A 21,000-nucleotide genomic window follows, 5' to 3' on the forward strand; every position below is an offset into this window, starting at 1 on the left:
TTCCAACAATTCCATAAGAGAGGGTTCATTTATTCAAATACAATACCTGATTTTGTTGAAGAAGAGCTTGATAATGACTTGCTGCCAGTCCCTGGTACACCAGTAGTCGGTAAGTTTGAATGCTGAGGGGAGGTGTGATGGGACACCACTGAAAACTCTGCAGACTGTGTTTGGACAACTGCCAGGATCTCATTTGCCTTTTTTAGATTACTCATCTCTTGTTCAGCCATCAGATGACGAACACTTGCAAAATCGACAAATTCCCTGTCTCTGTCGATTTGTCCCCCCAGGGCTTCTTTTACTTTTGCAAGATGTTGCTGGGAGAAGACATGATCCCGCACAGACAGACAACCACTGTACTTAACACTGCACAGACTACATTCTGTTTTAGTCCTTTCAGTGCATGTACTCTCTGTTCCAAATTGCTTGGCAAGGCTTAGCTTGGCTTTTTTCTCCTTGGCACGTGCATTCTGAAACCACACCTGTACAACCCTCTTGGGAAGCCCAATGTAATTTCCCAAAGCTTCACACTCCAACATGGTAGGGGTTTTATAATCACTGAAGCACGCTTTAAGCACTTTGACTTGCAAGTTGCTTAGCTGAGTGCGATAGCGTTTTTGACCAAGCCTATCATCTATGCTTTGACTGCTGGATCCCCCAGGACATGGGGAGGCAGGGTCAGCTAAACTGGAGTTCTCACTATAATCCAAGACCAAATCATTTTCATAATCCTTCGCATTGAAGCTCATTGCAGGGCTAACCAGCCCTGAGGACATCTTGTCTTCATTTTCTGAAGATGCCTCTCTCTCAGAACTACAGGACAGGTGATCACTATTTTGTTTTCCCTCAGAGTAATTTTCTTCATCAGTAATGGTTCCATTAGGTACTATGTTCATAGACGTACCTTTATGGTTATCTAGGTCACCACATTCAATAGACTGTTGGACTGAGGTGGGCGATCCTTCTAAATCACTCACTCCTCTATTTATTAGAGGCTTTGGAATAGGATCCCGATCATGTAAGGACAGATCCATGCTTTTACACATTGGAGAGTCTGGACCATTCAACGCATCACTTGTTGGCATCTGTGAAGAGTTAGAAAAATTGAACAAATCCATTTTAATTTGAGACCCTTCCTGGTCCTGGGTTGTACCCGCTACTGCCATGCTGAATCCTGCATTCTTTGCTTCGTGCCAGTGCCGTGACCGTATATGAGCATCAAGGGCAGTTTGTGCTTTAAATAGTGCACGACAAAATGGACAGCGCCGATGGGCATGGGCTGGACCCAGACCACGAAATTGGCCTTTTCTTTCACGTGCTCGTGTGTTCTGGAACCACACTTGAACCACTCGTTTCTTGAGACCCACTTCCTGAGAAATGTGGTCAAGCATTTGGCGTGTTGGATTTGAATCCAAAAGGTATTTCTGGTATAATATCTCCAGCTGTTCCGGGGTGATGGTGGTCCTCATTCGCTTGTCCCTCTGGGAATCATCCCCACTGTGCTCCCAGTCATTTTCCATGGTACTGTTTCCTGATTTGGGCTCGAGCCTTCTCTTCACAGAGTTATTGGTTGAATCAATAATGGCTGCAGTTGTGGGTGAATTGAGTGAGATCTGTGGAAAAGCACCAGAAAGTACCTGCCTTGCCATCAGAGGATTGTTTGAATCGAAAAGCATAAGAGGAATGTCTATGGAGCGGTCCAGGAACTGTGGAGGAACAAAAGGATTTTGAGCAATGAGGAAATGCATCTGCTGATGTTCTTGCCAATGCTCAAAAGATGGAAAGCTCAATTTGCATTGAATGCAATGGTAAGGAGTCACCTGCACTTGATTTATGTGTTGTTGCTGAGAAGAAGGACTTGCTGAACTTATCTGTGAACTCTGTGATGGAACTGGGCTTGTCTGGTTCATAGGTGGATTAGTCTGTTGGTGTTGATGCAGAGGGGATGGGGAATGAATTTTAGAGCAAGACTGTATACTTTCCTCATTAGGACTCTTTGTTTGTTTATTTGTTGCTTCAAACTTGGAATTTTCAAGACAATGTTCAGGGCCACAAGATGCTTTTGTAATGGTTTTAAGATCCTCTGTTAAGGAATCTGTGTCAGGGTCGGACTGTTCTTTTTCAGTACACTTTCCATCTGTGCTTAGCTCAGTACAGTTTGAAAGGCTCGAACTGGAGGGTGGTGGAATAAGACTTGAGGTATCAGGTGGACTGTAAGGTTTAGAATCCAATAAAAGCTCGTTTTGATAGGATAGGTCCTCACTCTCATCTTTAAAGCATACTTTCTTCTGATGACTGATAAGATCAAAAATGCGCTGAAACACCATGTTGCATTTCTTACACTCATAGGTGCTGTTGGCAGTACGAATATAGTGGTCATTAGAAAACTCTTGGTGCTCGCTCTCTTTTACACCCTCTCCCTGGTTCTCATAGGTTTTTCTGGCTTTCTGACGGGCATTTTGAAACCACACCACAATGACACGAGTAGAAAGGTTAAGTAGGTTTGAGAGTTGCTCAAATTCATCATCTTTAGGGTAAGCATTTGCATCGAAAAAATCTTGAAGAACCCTTATCTGGTAGTCAGTAAACCTGGTTCTTGAGGATCTCTTCCCACCTGAAAACTCTTGTCTTGAAAGTTCAGGTGACGATGGCCTGGAATTCACCTTGACATCTTCTAATGTTGTTATAGGTGGGATATTAAAGTTATACGGGGAGTCCTTATTGCGCTGGCGCTCTTTGAATAGTGTGTTTCTGAACCAGTGTTTTATAACTTTATTTGGCAGGCCAGATTGGTTGGCCATCTCTTGGATTTGGTCTTCATTTGGGGAGTTATTAATGTCAAAGTACTGCCGCAGAACCCTTAGTTGATCGTCAGTGATCCTGGTTCGAGGTTTTTTACCCTGCTGTTGTAACATAGAAGGGGTTAACTGCTGCTGATAAAGCTGGGCTAAGTCGGATGTGAGGCCAGATTCGACTGTCTGCAAATGAACAGGTAGTTGAGAGGGTAGTGCCGGGAGGGGAATGGGGTGCATGAGGAGTGGGGGAAAAAGTTGCAAGTCAATGGGTAAGGGGATTGAAGCTAAAGGAACTTGGGATGTTGAGACAGTAGGGGGAGTAACTGTGGTTGTGGATGAAGGAATGCATGACACCGGTTTCTGTTGAGCTGGATCTGCTGTAGGTAGTGGAGGTGAAGCAAGGGAAGGCAAAGGGGGGGAGGCTTCAGGAGTTGAAGTAGTAAAAGGAAAAAGCTTGTCATATTGTTCTCTGTAGTCTTTGGCAAATTTCTCCACTGACTGTATTGGCAAAAAGGTTTGGTGAATGTGTTCTTTATGGCTCTTTAGTATCAATGTATTTGAAAAAAGCTTCCCACAGGACTCACACTCTAGCTTCCCAGCAGAATCTGGATGATGCACCTCTTTGGTGTTGTACTTTGTCTGTCCATTTAGCTCAACCTCACTCTGAGTTCTCTGATACTGCTGCTTATTTTCATTAAACTGCACAACTAACTCAAACCCTATGTTCTCCAGCAAAGCCTTTGAAACATTTCCGGGTGCATCATGAGCTATCCTTGGTGGAATTAAATCTGTGCAGAATCCTCTATTATCCTCATCCTCATCCTCAAACTCATCCTCAAACTCATCTTGTGCTTGTGCTTTGAAATCATTGATTTTATTATTTGAGGAGAGTTTATGCAACTTCTTCAGTTCTTTATTAATGCTTCCATCCATGGCTTTGTGAATCTGAGGCTCAGAGGTCAGTACATCTCCACCAGCTTTTTGCTGAGAAATGGAAACATTTTCCTCAGAAAACAGAGACAGAGTCTGATGGGAACTTGTAGCTGTAACTGCGTTCAGTGGTTGTTTACAAGAAAAGATAAGGCTACCCTGCTGGGATGTATCTGAAAGATTTTCAAGTGCAACAGGCTTTGTCTTGCTTAGGTTTAACTCTGGGCCTTTTAGGTTTAGCTCAGGGCTAATCTGAAACTCCCCTCCTGGGATAAGAAATGGAAGGAGTAGCTGCTGTTGCTGCTGCAGCGGAAGAAGTGTATCTGTTGCAATGGGAAAATGGTGGAGAAGTGCTGGATTGAACAAATGGGACTGAAGAAAAGCTGCTTTCTTTTGTAGCTCCTGCTGGATCTGTGCTTGAGCCTGAACTAACTGTTGTTGTAATTGCTGCTGTTGTCGTAACTTATGTTGGTTTGTTGTTGGTATTACATCCACCACTGGTTTCTTTTCATTCTCCTCAGAGTGTGAGGAAACGCTGATAGCTTGGCTTAATAATGCAACATTGTGGTCATTGTTCTTTTGGTGCTTTAATTGAGTCTGTTCAAGAGCTGAAGAAGTAGAACTTGTGCTGTTTTTAGCATTTGCAGGCTTTAAAACTGTGGGAGAGCTGGCTGTTGCATTATCTGACACTGCTTTACGAAGCAAAGGGTTAGCAGAAGCTGAGCTAGCTGTTGATGACTCAAGTTTGGCTGCACGAGCTTTGGTTTGGTGAAGTACAGATCGCATATGAATCTCTAAGGTGGAACTCTGGCTGTATGCTACATTGCAAATGCTACATTTGAAGGGTTTGTGGTCAGTGCTGCTGCTAACAGACTCTGGCAACGGAGCCGAAGAATCCTGCACCGAACGCTTCACTTTGTGCAAGTGGGAGACGGAGTTGTAGTGCACTAACAGTATGTTCTTTTGTGTGAAAGATTCCTTGCACACAGTGCATTTGAAAGGTCTTGATGGATCCAGAAATTTCTCGGTTGAAAGGTTTGGCCCTTTTTTTAGAGGCACAACTGAAGGTTTTGGATTAAGATCAGCATCTTCTCGAGCCGAACTCAATACACTGTCAGGTGGGCCTATTTTCTCCTCCAGGTCACTTTCTTCATCTTCTTTCACTTTTTCCTCCTCGAAGGTTCCTTGGTCTTCATCAAGTCCTTGAACTTCGGATGCTAAGAGGTCTTCAGTCATCAAAAGACTGCCACAGAGTTGCTGCAGCTGGATCTCACTAAGCTCAAGATGACTTGTTTCTAAGTGCTTTTGCAGGGCTTGTATTGTTCGAAAGCTGCGTTGGCAAAGACAGCACATAGTGGCAGCCCTGATGGCGTGGTATTGAGAATGCTGTTGTAGCTTTTCAGCAGTTTTAAACGCGAGGCTACACTGACTGCAACGGTATTTGTAGACATGGCGGTCAGAAATCGGCATTTGAGATCTCTGGCTGTGAAAATGGTTTATGTGCGTCTGAAGGGCACTAGATGATGTCAGGACTTTGTTGCAGCCTTTCTGCCAGCAAGGGAATGCAGCATTGTTTTCCTTTGTAGATTCGGCATCTTCTACGGGCTGCTTTTGTGTTTTTGCTATCTCTGGGCGACATGTGGTCACTCTTTCTTCTTCATCTTCACCTTGTTCTAATAAACAAAATACAACATTTGAAAGAGTAATCTCTAAAAGATTTTTTACAGGTATAATATTTCCAATTGTAGAAAGAATTCTCAATTGAACACCCGCAATTTTTAGGTACAAATGCCTCAAACTCGGCGCTTTTCATTTAATTTCTGTTGAGCACATAAAGAAATGACTTATGCTGGGCTCACACTGTGCGATTTTGGCCACAATTTGGACTTCTACAAGAAATTTAGAGAATCCTAAAATATTTTTTATAATCTTAGGCTAAAATCTGTAGTCTTTGATCGCTGGGTTGTTCACCGGCAGCCGTTTAATGGCTGTTGCGATCATTTATTTCCTCTGATGAAATTCTGGCAGTGGCAGAAGATTTCAGACAATTTCCCACAGTGTGACTTCTCCTACAAGGACTATAGAAGTGCAGAACTTTTAAACCACCTCAGGGAAAATGTGGAAGTGAGTCAGGTGGACAGTACAGCAAAAAGAGAAACTTTTTTTGTGTGACGTTTTTTATTATACAGACATGTCAGATTTTTTGTTTGCTGCTAGCTACCGTTAGCGAGAGAACGCGTGTCTGAACATGTCACGGATTCAGGAGGTAAAAATTTAGACAAGTCTTTTTCTTGTGTGCCTCAGTTTTTGACTGTCGTACAGTCTGACATTATTCGCACAGTCGCACAGTCTGACAAGCAACATATTGTGGGCCCGGCATAACTCATAACTCATGAAAACAGTTCAAGCACCTGTTATGAAAGGGTGCTGTAGGTTTTTTTATTAAAAATTGTTCCCAATTATTAAATATTTTGACCGCCTACCGTCTGACATTATGACAACTCAGATTCTATGGTGTGACATATAGTCTTACAGGCAACAATTGCAAAGGACTATAAAAATTGCACAATGTGAGCCCGGCATTAGAGATTTAAATGTAAAATGTAATTTTTCAATTTCCGCTATGCTTATCCGCCCGAACGTTTAAAGGATTAAAATATTCATTGCAGAAGATGGCCATAACAGAGTGCATGTGCTGCTCTGCAGTGTCTATTTTGCTGTTACATTTCACTGCACTCTCATAGTGAAGCAGCATTGCTTGCTCTTAATTAGTAGAGACTGTGCTTCTACTTACCATCAGGTCTTTTCATTCCATTGCAGCTGGAATCTGCCTTTGTCTGCTGGGTATGCGAGTCTGGCGCCGGTTGGAACATCTTCTCCGGCAGCACATCTGAAGCAATCACCTGAACAGGATGGAGAGGCGGAAAAAAAACATAAATGCGTGCCAGGCATTTAAGTAATTTCAGAGTAACCTGTGATTTATGCAGTGTAATTATACTATTACTTCTGCAGGAACAGGTGAACATCTATCTATTTTAGACGGTACTATTTAAGCTCACTTAATAATGCGCTGGAACTTTCAGTGAAAGAAACGAAGCTGCATTTTTGCTACATTTTATTCATCTGATAAAAATGCGATCATTATTTTCCTTACCTATAGAATAAGAATTGCTTACTGTGCTTGCCAGAGTATCAAGAGTACCAAACAAAGATGTACAATACTGAGAAAGAAAACTGCTGTGCTGTGTTTACTGCTGGACATCAATTGTAACAAGCTAGGCATTACAATAAAGCATGTGGTTTGGGATGCAATTTAGCTAAATTCCCAGCTAGAGAGAAATTTTTTTTTACCAAACAACAGCTTTAGAGTTTTGGGAGTTTTTTTCTGAAAAAAATGAACATTCTCATTACATTGACTACAATAGAAAATCTGAAAGGTTCTGTTTTAACTTCTGCTTTAGACCTCTTTATATAATGAAATGCTGCCACTCAGAATTGACTTTCTCGTACATGATGAGTATTAAACCCAGAGAAGGAAGAACGTCAATTACTTTTCTATCTTTTTTTTTTTTTTTTTTTTGGCTAGTTAAGATATTTTTGGATGAGTAAAATATAATGGTATATATTAGGAATAGTAAGATGATTACCAGTGGCATAAAAGTTGTGATGCGATGCACCGATTTAAAAAAGTGTGCATCAGATACAAGTTGCAATCTGTATTGCGATGCATCCTTTTTTAACAAAAAACGTTTTATTTATATATAACTATTAGTAGATGCGCTATCATTTTATTGTTTCGAAATCGACCAAAAATTTGTGACTAGTATTTCTTATGTAGATTGATTTCTTCTCGCTAAACAGTTTCTGGAGCGCGTTCTCTCAGCACCACTGCTGCTACATTAATCTGACGTGTCGCAACACTACAGACACGAGATTCACATAGAATACAGATTAACATGGCAGAGGTAGAGCTGCGTCTTCCTGGAGACACAACAGGAAAACAACGTCTAGAATTTATTTCATTTATTTCTTTTTTGCACTACAAAGGCGTTTGTGAAAGGGGTCATGCGTTAGAAGTCAGAAGGCACTTAAGTGAATGTATGATTTTCAGTCTGTCTGAACCAAATAATTGAAAGTGAACTATCTGTACCATATTGAATTGCATCGCTTCCTGTTTTTTTTCCTTTGCATTGTATTGCATTGAATCGCATTGTGTTGAATTAAATCGAAATCGGATCGCACTGCATCAGTAGCTGCTTCATATGCATCTTTAATGTATCGTGGGTTATGTATCAGTTACGGAGATGCACATCTCTTGTATCTATTTAAATTGCATTAGCAATATGACAAATAGTGACAATATAAAAGCTAGCATGCACCCAATCAGAATAAGTGCAAATAAAATTGTAAAAATCTAAACATATACTAGCACACAGAGACTTACCAACGGTGCAAGACAGCACACACTCTAGTGATAACCCCGTTGTTATATAGCTGTCATAGCTGTCACTGTTCTAGTCTCTAAAGTTATCGGAAATTGAATCATAACCCCTATTTTCTTGTCTCCCATTTGGACCAGTTCTTGTTTTTTTGAATGTGCAGTGAAAAAAACACCCTCAATTAGACATCACAATGGAAGTGTGGTCACGAGAGCAACACTTAACAGAGTTTGCAGGTTAAGTGTAATAGGAAGCCCTTCCTAGTATATAACAATGTCTTTAGACATCTCTATTCCCAATCGGCCTATCATTTACCCCCTCGCCTTTAAAACACGGAAATCAATGTATCTGTGTGGCAGAGGGATGTTCGGGACGAGAGCTAGAGAGGCACACAACAAAACAAAATGGCTGCCATTATCATCACAAAGCCAGCCATTTCAGGAAGATGCTTCATTAGAGGATAGAAGCCAAGCATAGAGACCTTCTCAAGGTCACATTTAAATTAAAGCACATAATTGGGAAGCACAGTTCGTAACAAGAACCACCTAGCACTGGATCAGGACTAATGAAGCTCAATTATTATCATTACCCTATCTCAGCGAAGGAGGAGGTCTGGGGGGATGTAGGGAGGGTGGGGAGAATTAAAAGATGAATATATAAAGCAGACAGGGCAGATAAATAAACACATGATGAAGAGCTCGATACAAAAAATATACAATTAGGTGGTTCTAAATATATTCATGTATTTTATTAACAAGTGCTATGACTAATATGAAAGTAATCTTATGTGCCTGATTCTGATGAATAACAAAAAAATTCATAAGAGGTGTTTCTTTGTGTTCCTTCAGTCATATAAAGGCAGACATTTTTTCTGTGGTTATTTCGTAAAGGTTCCAAGATTAGTGCCACTCTTATAGTTGTTATTTGGTAAGAACTCAATTCAATTTAATTCAATTTGTATGCCGCTTTTTTAATGATAAATTAGTCCCTATAACTTTATCCCTAATGAGAAAGCCAGTGGAGACGGTGTCAAGGAAAATCTCTCTAAAACGAAATGCGGAAGAAACCTTGAGAGGAACCAGACTCATCTGGGTGACACCAAATCTTCATTCATTATAGTTCCATCATTGTTGAAGTTATCACTGATGGTACTTGAATGTAAAGCTGTTCATGGAAATTGCAGCCTAAAGCCAATTTTGGCAGATTGTTTACATTAATTGCAGCCCAAATTTACCCTGGGGACATTAAAAAAGTAAAGTCTTATAATGTCTGACCAGGTTGGAGAGGCATAAAGAATAAACTCTGCTCCGAAACAGATCATTTTAAGCTCATGTCTGCTAAAGGAGTTTGTCCTGGTAACTCTTGTCTACGGCTTGTTCGTATTTGTATGTGAACAAAATGTATATTTTTGAAATATTGACATCTGTTCAGCCTTGATGCATGGATCAGTTTAAGTGTGTGTGTTTATTTTACACCATATTTTTTTTGTTCGTTCTCCTAAAGGGAAGGCCAATCACTCTGGTTATTGTGATAACAAGACAGCGATTATGCAAACCTAAGTAACCAATAAAAAATAAATAATATGGACAACCATCAAGAGCTTTGGATTGTGTGAGAGCCTTTCAGACCAGAAGATACTTCTTATTGTGCAGGGGTCATTTAGACTGAAATGACACTTTCTTAATGCAACCTGAAATCCATTTTGTCACGATTCGGTTCCCCCTGCTGTGCATCATGGTTGTCACAGAGACAGAACCATTTTACTTCCTGTTCCAGTCTCCACCTCTTTGTGTTTTATTGTTGAAATCCTCACTCCCTCATTTGCCCCAATTAGTATGTCTCCTTTTCTTTCTTTTTTTTTTCTCTAAAGCTTTGCCCCCGTTTCTGGTTACCTGTTTTTTTTTTTCCTGCTTCTGTCATTTCAATATCTATAATAACTTGCATGTGGAACATAGAGGGCATCCGATGCTTCATATTTGTGACCCATTTATGCAAACACCTGCACCAAAATCTAGTTAAACACTGAAGCAGGTCATCATCTGTTAATGGTGTATTTTAAGGTGCATGCTGGCTGTATCTGGCCGTAGCTCCGTTACTGTGTCTCACCGCGTTAATGAGTTTCTGCGTGCAGTCTGCGGTAACACTGTGCAGGTGTGTGAGGTGAGAACGCATCAGAGCCACACTGCGGAGTGTGTCCTGGCACAGTGGGCAGCGGAGAGTGGGCTGCACAGCATGCTGGATCATTACATGGTTCCTCAGACGGCTGAGATCAGCGTGACAAAAGCGACAGAATGGGCACTGACGGACCTGAGAGTGAAACGAGAGAAAGAGAAATCGGAGACGTTCGATTCACTGATAACAAAAGTGTCATGAAACACTGATCCATAATACAAAGCAAATTTTTTTAGGAGTAGGAGGAGGTCTTATCTAACCTGCTCTGAGGAGATCTCATCCTGCGCTCTAGGGCGTTTGGCAGGCACGATGTCGCCCATGTCTCCAGACGCAGAGCGCTTGGGACTGACACACAGCTCATTCGGTTTCTTATGTTCATGCATGGTTGCTTCTGATGAGGGAAGAAAAAAATATTTGATATGAATCTCATCGCATTGTCTGGAACGTACAATTTACAATCGATTCGCCGATTTCAGAAGCATTTTGTATCATCAGATTTAGGAGCAAAGCCACTCGGGAGTTCATTCTGACCCGTTTTATCCCCCTCTTTGCTTGCGCGTTTGGTCTGGTCCGTCTGGTCCGAGGTGATCTCAGCGGGTGACTCCATCTCGTTCACGTCTCCTAAAAAAAGGGGGAGGATGGGAGGTGAGAAAGAGAAAGTCTTAACCACAATCTAACTTGTGTACAGTTTTACTATCTATTTTTATTCAGTATGCATTCAAAATGCGTTATTATGCATTCAATTTGTTGTTGTTTTTCGGAAAGTAAATGAAATAAATAACTAAGTAAATAAAACAAACAAATAAATAAATGGGTCATCTTTTTTTTGGAAAAGAGTGTCTGACTTTCTTTGTTTTGGCAGCGTGAGATTACATTCTAACCTATAGGGGTCAGTCTGCACTATCAGGGTCCTCACTAGCTTTGATACAAATGGTTCAAACACACGTGCGCACACACACACACACACACACACACACACACACACACACACACACACACACACACACACACACACACACACACACACACACACACACACACGGAGAACAACCGCAATTTATGTAGACAAGTGACTCCTTCACAGACGCCATTCTATAGAAAAAAAGAAAGAGATAACAGATAAAAAAAGGGGTCTGTTGTCATGATGTCAGCAGCCTCATCTAACCCAAAGGAGCTTAAAAGTCACAGGAGGGGGATAATAGTGCACAAGGTCATGAGAGTCCCTCACTCGCGGTGCACAAATTGGAGCGAACTGTAAAATCATTTGTAAAACGTGATAACAGGCTCGGCAGCTTCTAAAAAAAAAAAAATACGAGAACATTCATATTGTTCACAACTCTGCCACTGTATGTTTTTTTCTTCACTCTTCTTCCTTCGTAACGGCTGAAAGCCGAACCTTTACAAAAGAGGACAGAAAGATACTCTGTTGTTCTTTTTGCAGTGTCTAAAAGAGGACAAGACACAGTGCCTCAGGACATGCACTTCACTCCGTCCTCCCCACAGCACCCACCCCTCTCAGCCGTCCCCTTTCTCGCCTGCTTTTTTTTCTGGCTTTCTGCTTCTTTAGCGCAGTGATTGTTCGTGGACGTGGGGGAGGGGTGGAGAGGAGAAGAGCTGATTTGGGTAGGTGTTTGAGGATTAAAGTCGGCCAAGCCAGAGGAGACAAAAAAGCCATGAGGGCTGTCATAACAGACCAATCAAAGAGCAGCTGAGGGATCCACTAGCCGTTCTCAGAGAGCCTGATTAGAACAAAGAGAAAGACGGACTGAGGGAGAGGCCAGCTGAACACCAATTATCCTGACAGCCGTGCTATTGATTTCCTATCAGACTTACACAGCCATAAACACAGGACACATAATCTGAAAGAGTCAAATCCGCTCTGCTTATGAATGCTCCGCTGGTCATGCCACACACTCGAACACTCTTACTCACAAATAAACGCTTTTTTTGTTGGTGGATTCTTTTAGTTGGACATTTTAAACATTACCAAATTACAATGACAAGAAAAACAAGCGCATTAATGTAAAAATTACGAGATGTGCCGAAAGAAAATGCGCCAAAAAATAAGGCATGTGTTGAATTTCTACAAAATGGGATGCACTCAAGAGAATGAGTCGTTAATAGCGGTTAAGACGCTCCGGTTATGACTGTATTTAATATCTATTCTAATGAAATTCAAAGCAAGTGACAGTAATTTCTTTCAAATTCGGTGATAATGATGTGCAGCTATCATCACTTAGCACAATGCATGTTTCATATTTCCACCATTTAGATCATTAGTGGAGAATCTGCAAAGCAATTTTCTTTCACTGAAAAAAAAAAAAAAAAAAAGATCTAATTTCTCCAGCTATAAAAACAAACGTCTGGACTGATTAAACTTCCATAATCAAAGCAGTGCGGTTCTTTTGGCTTGTTTTCATTTTTGCACAAAAGAAAGAAGGGAATAAAGAGCAAATGAATCCGCATCGGGGCGCTGAGGTCAGCCTGGCTAATAATGAAGTGATAAAATGCACTCACACGTGCTAACAGACTCCATACGCACTGGCGGCACACACCTCATCAGCACTTCCTGCTCGGCTCGGGGATCGGTATACAAATGCTTTGCGCCATTGATCCGTTATTGATTAAAAATTAGGAAATGCCCTGGTGTTCTTACAGAGATCAATAGTGAGCCATTGAGGCACAGTGATCCACTCCAGCGCTGTTTATTCAGCCGCTGCTTCACTGAGAGACTCAGCCAGTCACTTATCACGGCTTTCCCTTCATGCGCCACACGGAAACGTAAGCCGAAAGGTTTCGTTTCGTTATGTCTTCACTGTGCTGTGTCATTTTATTATTACGGATTTTGATCCGAATTAAAGGAAATTCGCATGCTCGGGAGAACGTCTGCCAGAGCTCTTTGATGATCTTTTGGCAACAACAAAAGCTGGCATTAGGACTCATGTTTGTAAATGGTTACCGCAATGTTGGCTTTCAATTACTGGCATTACAGAAGGCTGTAACATGCAAACGAGACCTCGAACAAATCGCTGAACAAATCTCCATGTGGTGGGTCTACCTCCCACAGCCATTTAACCAGCTATTACTGCGAGGGTTAGATAAATCACGCACCGCATCATATGAGGCTTCTCTAAACTGACGCTATTTTTCGGGTTAAAAGAACACTACTTTTAATTTTGCATTCGACTGAACAATGTAGCAAGCTGCAAAGCGTTTTTGTGGTCACAATATTGCTCGTATTGTGCGAAAGTAATAACGTTTCACTGGAAATCCGGTTGAAAAAGGTTTTATCAACAAACTCCTGAACTTGTGTGACCCTGACCAGGATAAAGTGCTTATCGGTTTATTAACAAATTGTAAAAATGATCAATTAAATAAATTCTCAGTACAGAACAATTGAACGCATTCTTTTAAAAAGAACTTGCAAATCGCAGCAAACCTCTGGATGCACACTTCCACGGGCCTCCAGTGTCTCTCATCTGTGTTCTTTCACCATCAATTTTTCCCTTTCGAGATTAATTAGATAGCATTAATTAACTCATTGCTCATTAGTAGGTGAGGCCTTTATCGGCTGCATTGACTGGACACTGCCCGTGGTAAAGGCTTCCTTCTGGGCAGCGAGGATGTAACAAGTCTGATTATTGGCAGATGAATTAACACAATCAATTCCTGCCATTCTCAACAAAAATCTCTCACTCCCATTCACTCCCTCTTTCTCTTGCTCCTCCTCGGTCCGAATGCAGGGATTGAGCTTTTGTTTAAGCTATTAGTGGAACCGATTTGAGGTTTGAACCGAATGCTAATTGACTCTACCAGCCGCTCCTGTCGATTTACCCAACAGTAAATAACCACACACTTCCTTGTTCTCTTTACGTCCAGCTTTGCTGTTTGTCTCCCGGCCCCTCCCCCTCCCCCTCGGCTGTTCTTCCATCTTTTACAGACGCTCCCAAGAAACAGCATCACAATATGGGGGAGCAAACCAGAGCATAATTTTGTAATATTTTCTACATTCTGGATGACATCACTATGTAATTTATATTTATATATATATACAAATCAACACAAACGACACAAATCTTTAATTGTTTGGCAGATATTCTACCGAATTCATATGCATTAATAGGAATTGATTTATAAAATACTACACACCAGCAGAATAAGCTCAAAGTGTCCGACATTGTATGGCCTCATAATGTCAATAACTGTCTGCGCATTAATTTATACCAAATGATATATGAAAAATCTTGTTGAAAATTGTAACCGTTAGCGTTTGTGTAGATGAAGATTGTGCAAATGATTCTTGGCAATAACATAATAATAAAAAAACACGTATAATTAAGTATAATTGAATAACTGGAATATTAACTATTTTTATATATTGTATTATATTTGGCTTTTTTTTCCCCGAACATGTTCCATGATCATCCCCAAACACTTATCTATACTCCGTTCAACCAAGTATGCAAAATGTAAAGAGGAATTTCCAGAACTTTCCAGAAATTTCGGCTTTTTTGTTGTTGTTGTTGTTTTTAAAGCCCTGGCCTGAATGTTCGCCGCATATTTCACATACAATATTTCTATTGTTGGAAACGTGTGCATGTCCCACACTTACCGTTATCTTTAGCATGATCCTTTCTGATCTCAAAGATGGCACTGAACTCCTCCTCCTCATCCTGGAGCCCGCTCTGGATTCGCTGCAGTCTCAGAAGTCCCTCCCTTCTCTGGTGGCTGAGCGAATTGGCGTGCTGCACCAGGCTCAGGCTGTTTTGGGTGGAATAATCGCACAGCACACAGTGCAGAGAGCCACCGTCAGACACGGCTCCTTCGAACTGCTGCAGGTACTGCGGAAAAAGGAAAGATGTGAGACGTGCTGGTCAGGTGCTTGTTTACTGACGTGTATCTCGAGGAACAAACATTAATAAAGAAATATACTAACTCTGTATATACATCAGTCTTACAGTGAACCATCTATGAAGAGGCAGTAACATATGAAGGTAAAATAAACACTTATATCGTTATAAACCTAAATCGTTAGACCTCAGGACGGTTGATCCGACAGCATACTATATACTAATTTAAGTGAAAATTTTAGAATACATACTAAAACCCAACCACACTTAGCGATGTCCACACTAATACGTTTTCGTTCGAAAATGCATACTTCTCGCTCATATTTTTCTTCCGTCCACAATAAGTTAATATTATTTTTTTTTAAACCATCTCCGAAGTGCATCCATTTAAAATCGCAGTTTTCGCGTCGCAGTGTGGACTGTGAAAACGAAGGCTTTTGAAAAAAGACGACTCGTGACGGTGCCTTTGCTCGATATGCCGCAACGTTTCAAAGAGCCGGACGGCAAATCAACACCAGGCGGAAATGACGCAGGTCGAAGCGTTACCAGGCAGTACCACACGTACACGTTTTCAGGCATTTCAGTGTGGATAAGCAAATTTTGGAGAACGATTTTAGATTTATCTGGAATAGTGTAGCCGTTGCCTTACCATGAGGAAAAAAAAATACTTTGCACATTCTACCTTCAAAACCTAATAGCGGGTATACTAAGATTATACCTTTTATGACCCTTATTCTAAAATAACAATCACAGAATTCACTTTTTAAACTGTTAAAAAATAAGTGTGTATTGCAACTAGTGTATAGTTGCAATACAGTGTGTTCTGAACTAGCTAGAGATCTTAGCTGACTTGTTTCCCTACAGCGCTAATTTAGCAATGTTGAATCCAGCAATCCAAACATTATAGAGTCTTGTGTGAGCTGCAAAAAAACAAGGTTATTACTTATACCACATTCGCACACACGGGGAGAAAGACCAGGTATGCGTGCTTTACTGAACGCTAAACTCATTGGATATTTACTGGGCTAATGGGTCACATTAGCAGGAGGGAAAAATAACACACCATCAATCTCCATTACTAAACAGACCACAGAGGCCTGAGGGCAAGATCGCAATTTCATCCTCAGCTTGCTTAGCTCGTCCCGGCAGTCCCATGAATGAGCAAGAAGGTCTTAGTTTTACCTATAACAAGTTGATGGAAAGCAAAAGTTCCAGATTACTTGTTTAGAGAAGGTTAACTGTAGAATTTGTGGCCGTCTGCAGGTTGCAGCTGGATGATAGGAATGACAAGAGCACGTAAACGCTGTCTGGTGTGAAGCAGCAGATGATGGTTAACATATATTTGACCCTCAAAGTGACTGACTACACTGCAGTAAAACCATCCAACAGGCAGATATAAACTATTATTCATGCGAATGATTGATGTCAGTCTGACAATAATAACCTAGTGATTGATAACTCTTGTTTTAGAGCACAAAAGCTGAAAGGAATTAAACTTCGTACTGTGCTGTTTGAAAAAAAGGGCCAATGGTGTGCTTGAGCATATGATGCTGTCCAGTATGATTCCAGTTCAAAGTTAAACTTTCTGTGATGTATGTAATGTCTATGGCAGGAAACTTATAGTCTGTTAGCGCCAACATTTGAGACTCCTTTTATTAATGTTTAATATACATCTTACAAAAACATCTGAACGTTTAGACTTTTCCTGTTATATAACACTTTTTCACTCCATTTCTTATTAGCCTTAGGTTATGTGGTGTATCCTGTGAGCTGTGACTATAAAAGCAATATGGAAATAGATTCTAAGAAAGACAGTTCCTCAAGACTTGTTTTGACGGTTAACAGTTCAAAAGGATGTGAAAAAGAAAAGGATTACCATTGTTTTTAAATAAAAAAAATTCTTGGTTTAAAAGCATATTTTGAGAAGAACTGGAGAAGAATTTACCTTGTACAGTCTCAAGCTGGCCTTGTGTCTGGAGTTCATTGTGTGTAGTTTCAGTTTCTCCATGCTGTTGGCCTCGTATCTACATGCATTACACCTTAGTTGCACTTGGACACCAGCAGCAACACACCTGAGCATCCACTCCTCCTCTTCCTCTGAATTTCCATGGCGTCTGCTGGCTTCTTGAAGGTGTGCTGCAAGCTGGTAACGCTGTAGGTGCTTATCTGTTTGGCAGTGCAACTGGAAGTTAGCCCTCAGAGGTGTGGCATAATGGCATAGCCGACAAAGGTGGGCGTCACCGGTTGTACCTCTCCAATCAGCGTCAGGAAGCGAGCGTTGCGTTGCCAGGTGCTGACCGAGAGTGATCAAGCTGTCTGAGGAAAAATGACTGCACAGTGCACATCCAAACAGTGCCTCTGGAGGGTCTTCATCTACTGGCTTCAGAGGTGACTCCTGCATGATTTCTCCACCCGGTTGCATCACACTAGTGGGCTCGGGAAGCCTGGTCTGGGGCTGGCAGTATGGGTAGAGCTCGGCGGCATTTTGCCGGTGCTGGCGCTGCATATGGGCCAGGTTCTGCTGCAGAAGGAGCATGTTGTGTGTATGTTTCTCACTGGTCATGTGTATACGAAGGTTGCGTGCTACATTGGTTTCGTAGTCACATACTTCACACCGCCATGATGCACGACCCTGTACTTTAGAAGGAGCTGGGGAGGGGGTCTGGGTGGGAGGAGTGTGAGACATGGAGTTAGGCTGTACTGTTGAAGCATCTGGACTTGTCTGCGACTGCAAATTCTGCATATTGTTGAGGTGTTTATCGGACTGCATGTGGATGCTCAGGTTGCCTTTGGTGGTGGTGGAATACTGGCACACTTGGCAACGAAATGGTTTGTACCCACAAGTGTAAGTCTCCCCTCTAGCCAGTCGTGGGTGGTTCTGCCCACTGACACAATATGGACACTGTCCATCATCAGATTCATGATGTTTCTCTTTCATATGAGCCTCAAGAGTCTGCTGGTACTTGTAGTGCCAATTGCATTTGGGGCATTTTAGCGTTTTGCAGGAGTTGCGCGAGTGTGTCATGTTTACTTGGCTCCCAAAATTGTAAGAGGATCCCTGGACAATGTCCTGACCAACAACAAAATCATGTTCACCCCCAGAAGACAAACTTCCTCTAGACCCAACAGAGTCCACCTGTAAATCATCAAACTGAGATTTGATATTCTGGGTTAGAGGAGGCGTAACAGCGGATAAATGAGAATTGCTATGGTTGCTAGGTAGGTCAGAGTTGGTGACATCTGCCGTGTTGTCATTGCACAACTTGCCATTTGGTTCTTTTGCCATGGCACTGCCCTTCTCTGACGAGTTATTTGGTTCCATTTCCATCGCAATCTCTTGGTTGGAAAATTCTTTTGAAATAGTGGCGGTGAATGAGGCTTGCACAGTAGAGGATACCAGAGAAGGGCCGTGGCAGTTAAAGCTTGTTCCACACTCTAGCTCAGAGTCTGTAAGAGATTTGGTGTTGTTCATAAAGCTGGTTGCTACTGTGAGAGAGTTGGGAGATTTGGGATTGCTTTGGTTTGAAAGAGCCGGTTCAGTAATGTGCCCTTGTCTACCACTGCTGCTAATACTGCTTGTACCATCCTCCACAGTGGAAACTACCTCTGAACTCAACCTCTCCTCTCCTTCTCTGCTACCTCCGCCATCATCACTACTCCTTTTTGGGCCCTCTCTGCCCAGGGTTGAAGGGTCTTTGGCAGGGCTCAACACTGAGGTAGGAAGGGGGACTCTGGGTAAAGAGGGCTGAAGAGGAAGTCCTGGCTCAGAGATCTGGAGGTGCTCCCTGTCCCCCTGACTTAGCATAGCCACCATGTTGTGCTCTAAAGCTGTTGTTGTTGTTAACTGGGTTGGCAAGTTGCTAGTTTTTGGTTGTAGGAAGCTTAGGAGTGGGTGGTTACTGGGACCTACAGGCTGTAAAATGGCACAGGTGGGCTGGAGTGAAAGAAACTGCTTTTCCTCCTTGGTAAGCATGATCTTGTGGTGCTGTGAAACATGAATTCTAAAAGCATGCGTGTGACTGAATGACAGGCGACACAAAAAACACACCAAGACGGGTTGTTCTTTGCCAAGCAGTGCCAGCTCTGCTTCAGAAGAACTCGTTCTGGCAGGAGCTCTATCTTTGGATTGGCAGTTCAGCAAAGCAAGAACATCACCAGTCAGGTGGCACCGGTTCTTAGGGTGGAAGACATGGAAGCTTTTTAAGGTAGAACTTTGGGAAGAAGACAAATAGCAAGTGTTGACAAAAGGTGGATGAGATGAGGATGGAACCACATTGCATGGCAGCTGACTTTGGCTCTCAAGGATGTAAGCAGAACCATCAGCCTGGTAGATGATCTGACATTCTACTTCATCAGCTTTATCACCACCAGCATTGTGTCCTTCACTTATATCTTCTCTTCGCTCTAAGAACTCACCCTCAGCACAATCATCGACCGGTTTGTTATCAATCCCCTCTTCCTCTTCATGTCCTTCTACGAAAGCCCTCCTTTCTCCCTTGCTTTGCCCCTTCACTTCTTTATTCCACCCTGCTTCACCCTGAGTGGATGGGCTGGCCAAATTAAGCTGAGAGGTGCTTTCCCTCTGTAGTAGAAGTAGCATGGAAGATGGTGGGCTGCAGATCCCTGGAGGCTGGTTGATACAAGAGCCAGAGGTTTCGTCATCTAAGACAGTGTCACAGCGCTCCATACTCCCAGTTACTGGACATTCTCATTTCACCCAGACCTGTTGAGAGAGAAAAAGAGGTACAGAAGCAATTTTAGATAAAGATCATAAATACGTTGTACACAAAAATAAATGCCACAGAAACAAAACCATGGATATTCGTTAAACTGAAAACCCAAACAGTGAAATCATTTGGAGAGAGAGAGAGAGATACAGAGAGAGAGAGAGAGAGAGAGAGAGAGAGAGAGAGAGAGAGAGAGAGAGAGAATGAATGTCAATGGGCAAGGAGACAGAAAACACTTTGCATCCCTGAAAGCTGAATATTACATGAGGAAAGTTTCTTGGAATCAGGAAAATCTCTACTTTTTTCTTTTTTTCTGCCTGTCAGTTCCTGTAAATCGGTCAACTTCAATAACTTTCCAGTAAGCAAAAACACTTTCACTGTGGGGTTTCATCTACAAAAATGTACAAAGTTCAGCTTAAACCTAAAAACAAAGTTGGGCACAAACTCCAAGTAATTGGCAACTTATTTCACTGTAATACCCAGAACCTGTGTTCAGAAATTAGCACCCTTTTAAAAAAAAACAGAATCTCCATCACCCTGCTGTAGATGTCTCCACAGAAGCTTTCCTGGTTCCCTAAAGGTGAGGGATGTCTACTGAAACATGTTAATTATATGACATCTGGGTTTAAAGCAAACATTAACATGCACATTGTTGTAGCAGGTTGTGGGTACCCTTATTAACGTGTGTGTTCTTTTGAATGTGTGTGTGTACCTACACACACGTACGGGTAATTGCTCAACCCTGCAGTAAAACTGCAGATTGTGCTGAGATTCAGAGGGTTATATTGAGCTCTTTCTGATCCTGGCTGCTGGAGAGGGTTAAAGTGCTTATAGGAAAATCAATAGTTTAAATGCTAAGCAACTTACTGGAAAGCCAGAGCAGGATGCTAGCACGGTGCTACGGCTGTGTTAGCCGACTGATGCTCAATCCAATCCTAGATAAAGTGGCATAGCAGGCAAACATGCAGTATCACCATAGCAAGAATAAGTGCTCATATGAAGCATGCTATGTAGATACCAGTCAGACACACACTTCTTGTGAATATCGATGACCCTGTCCTGATACATTAAACGCAGAAGTGGGCTT

General features: G+C 41.9%; 1 protein-coding gene across 1 annotated transcript in view; it reads right to left on the reverse strand.

Annotated features, from left to right (window-relative positions):
- zfhx3a (zinc finger homeobox 3a) overlaps window positions 1-21,000 on the reverse strand; it is a 32,357-nt gene that overhangs the window by 3,678 nt on the left and 7,679 nt on the right. Inside the window, exons 2-8 of the mRNA XM_083552799.1 lie at window positions 17,132-19,909; window positions 14,949-15,177; window positions 10,868-10,957; window positions 10,597-10,727; window positions 10,271-10,471; window positions 6,520-6,628; window positions 47-5,398 (exon numbers count right to left, since the gene is read on the reverse strand). Coding sequence (XP_083408925.1) covers window positions 47-5,398; window positions 6,520-6,628; window positions 10,271-10,471; window positions 10,597-10,727; window positions 10,868-10,957; window positions 14,949-15,177; window positions 17,132-19,873 — 8,854 coding nt within the window. The 5' untranslated portion in view covers window positions 19,874-19,909. The remainder of the gene's footprint in view (window positions 1-46; window positions 5,399-6,519; window positions 6,629-10,270; window positions 10,472-10,596; window positions 10,728-10,867; window positions 10,958-14,948; window positions 15,178-17,131; window positions 19,910-21,000) is intronic.

The sequence above is a fragment of the Silurus aristotelis genome, assembly GCF_946808225.1.
Source record: "Silurus aristotelis genome assembly, chromosome: 10".
Taxonomy (NCBI): Eukaryota; Metazoa; Chordata; class Actinopteri; order Siluriformes; family Siluridae; genus Silurus; species Silurus aristotelis.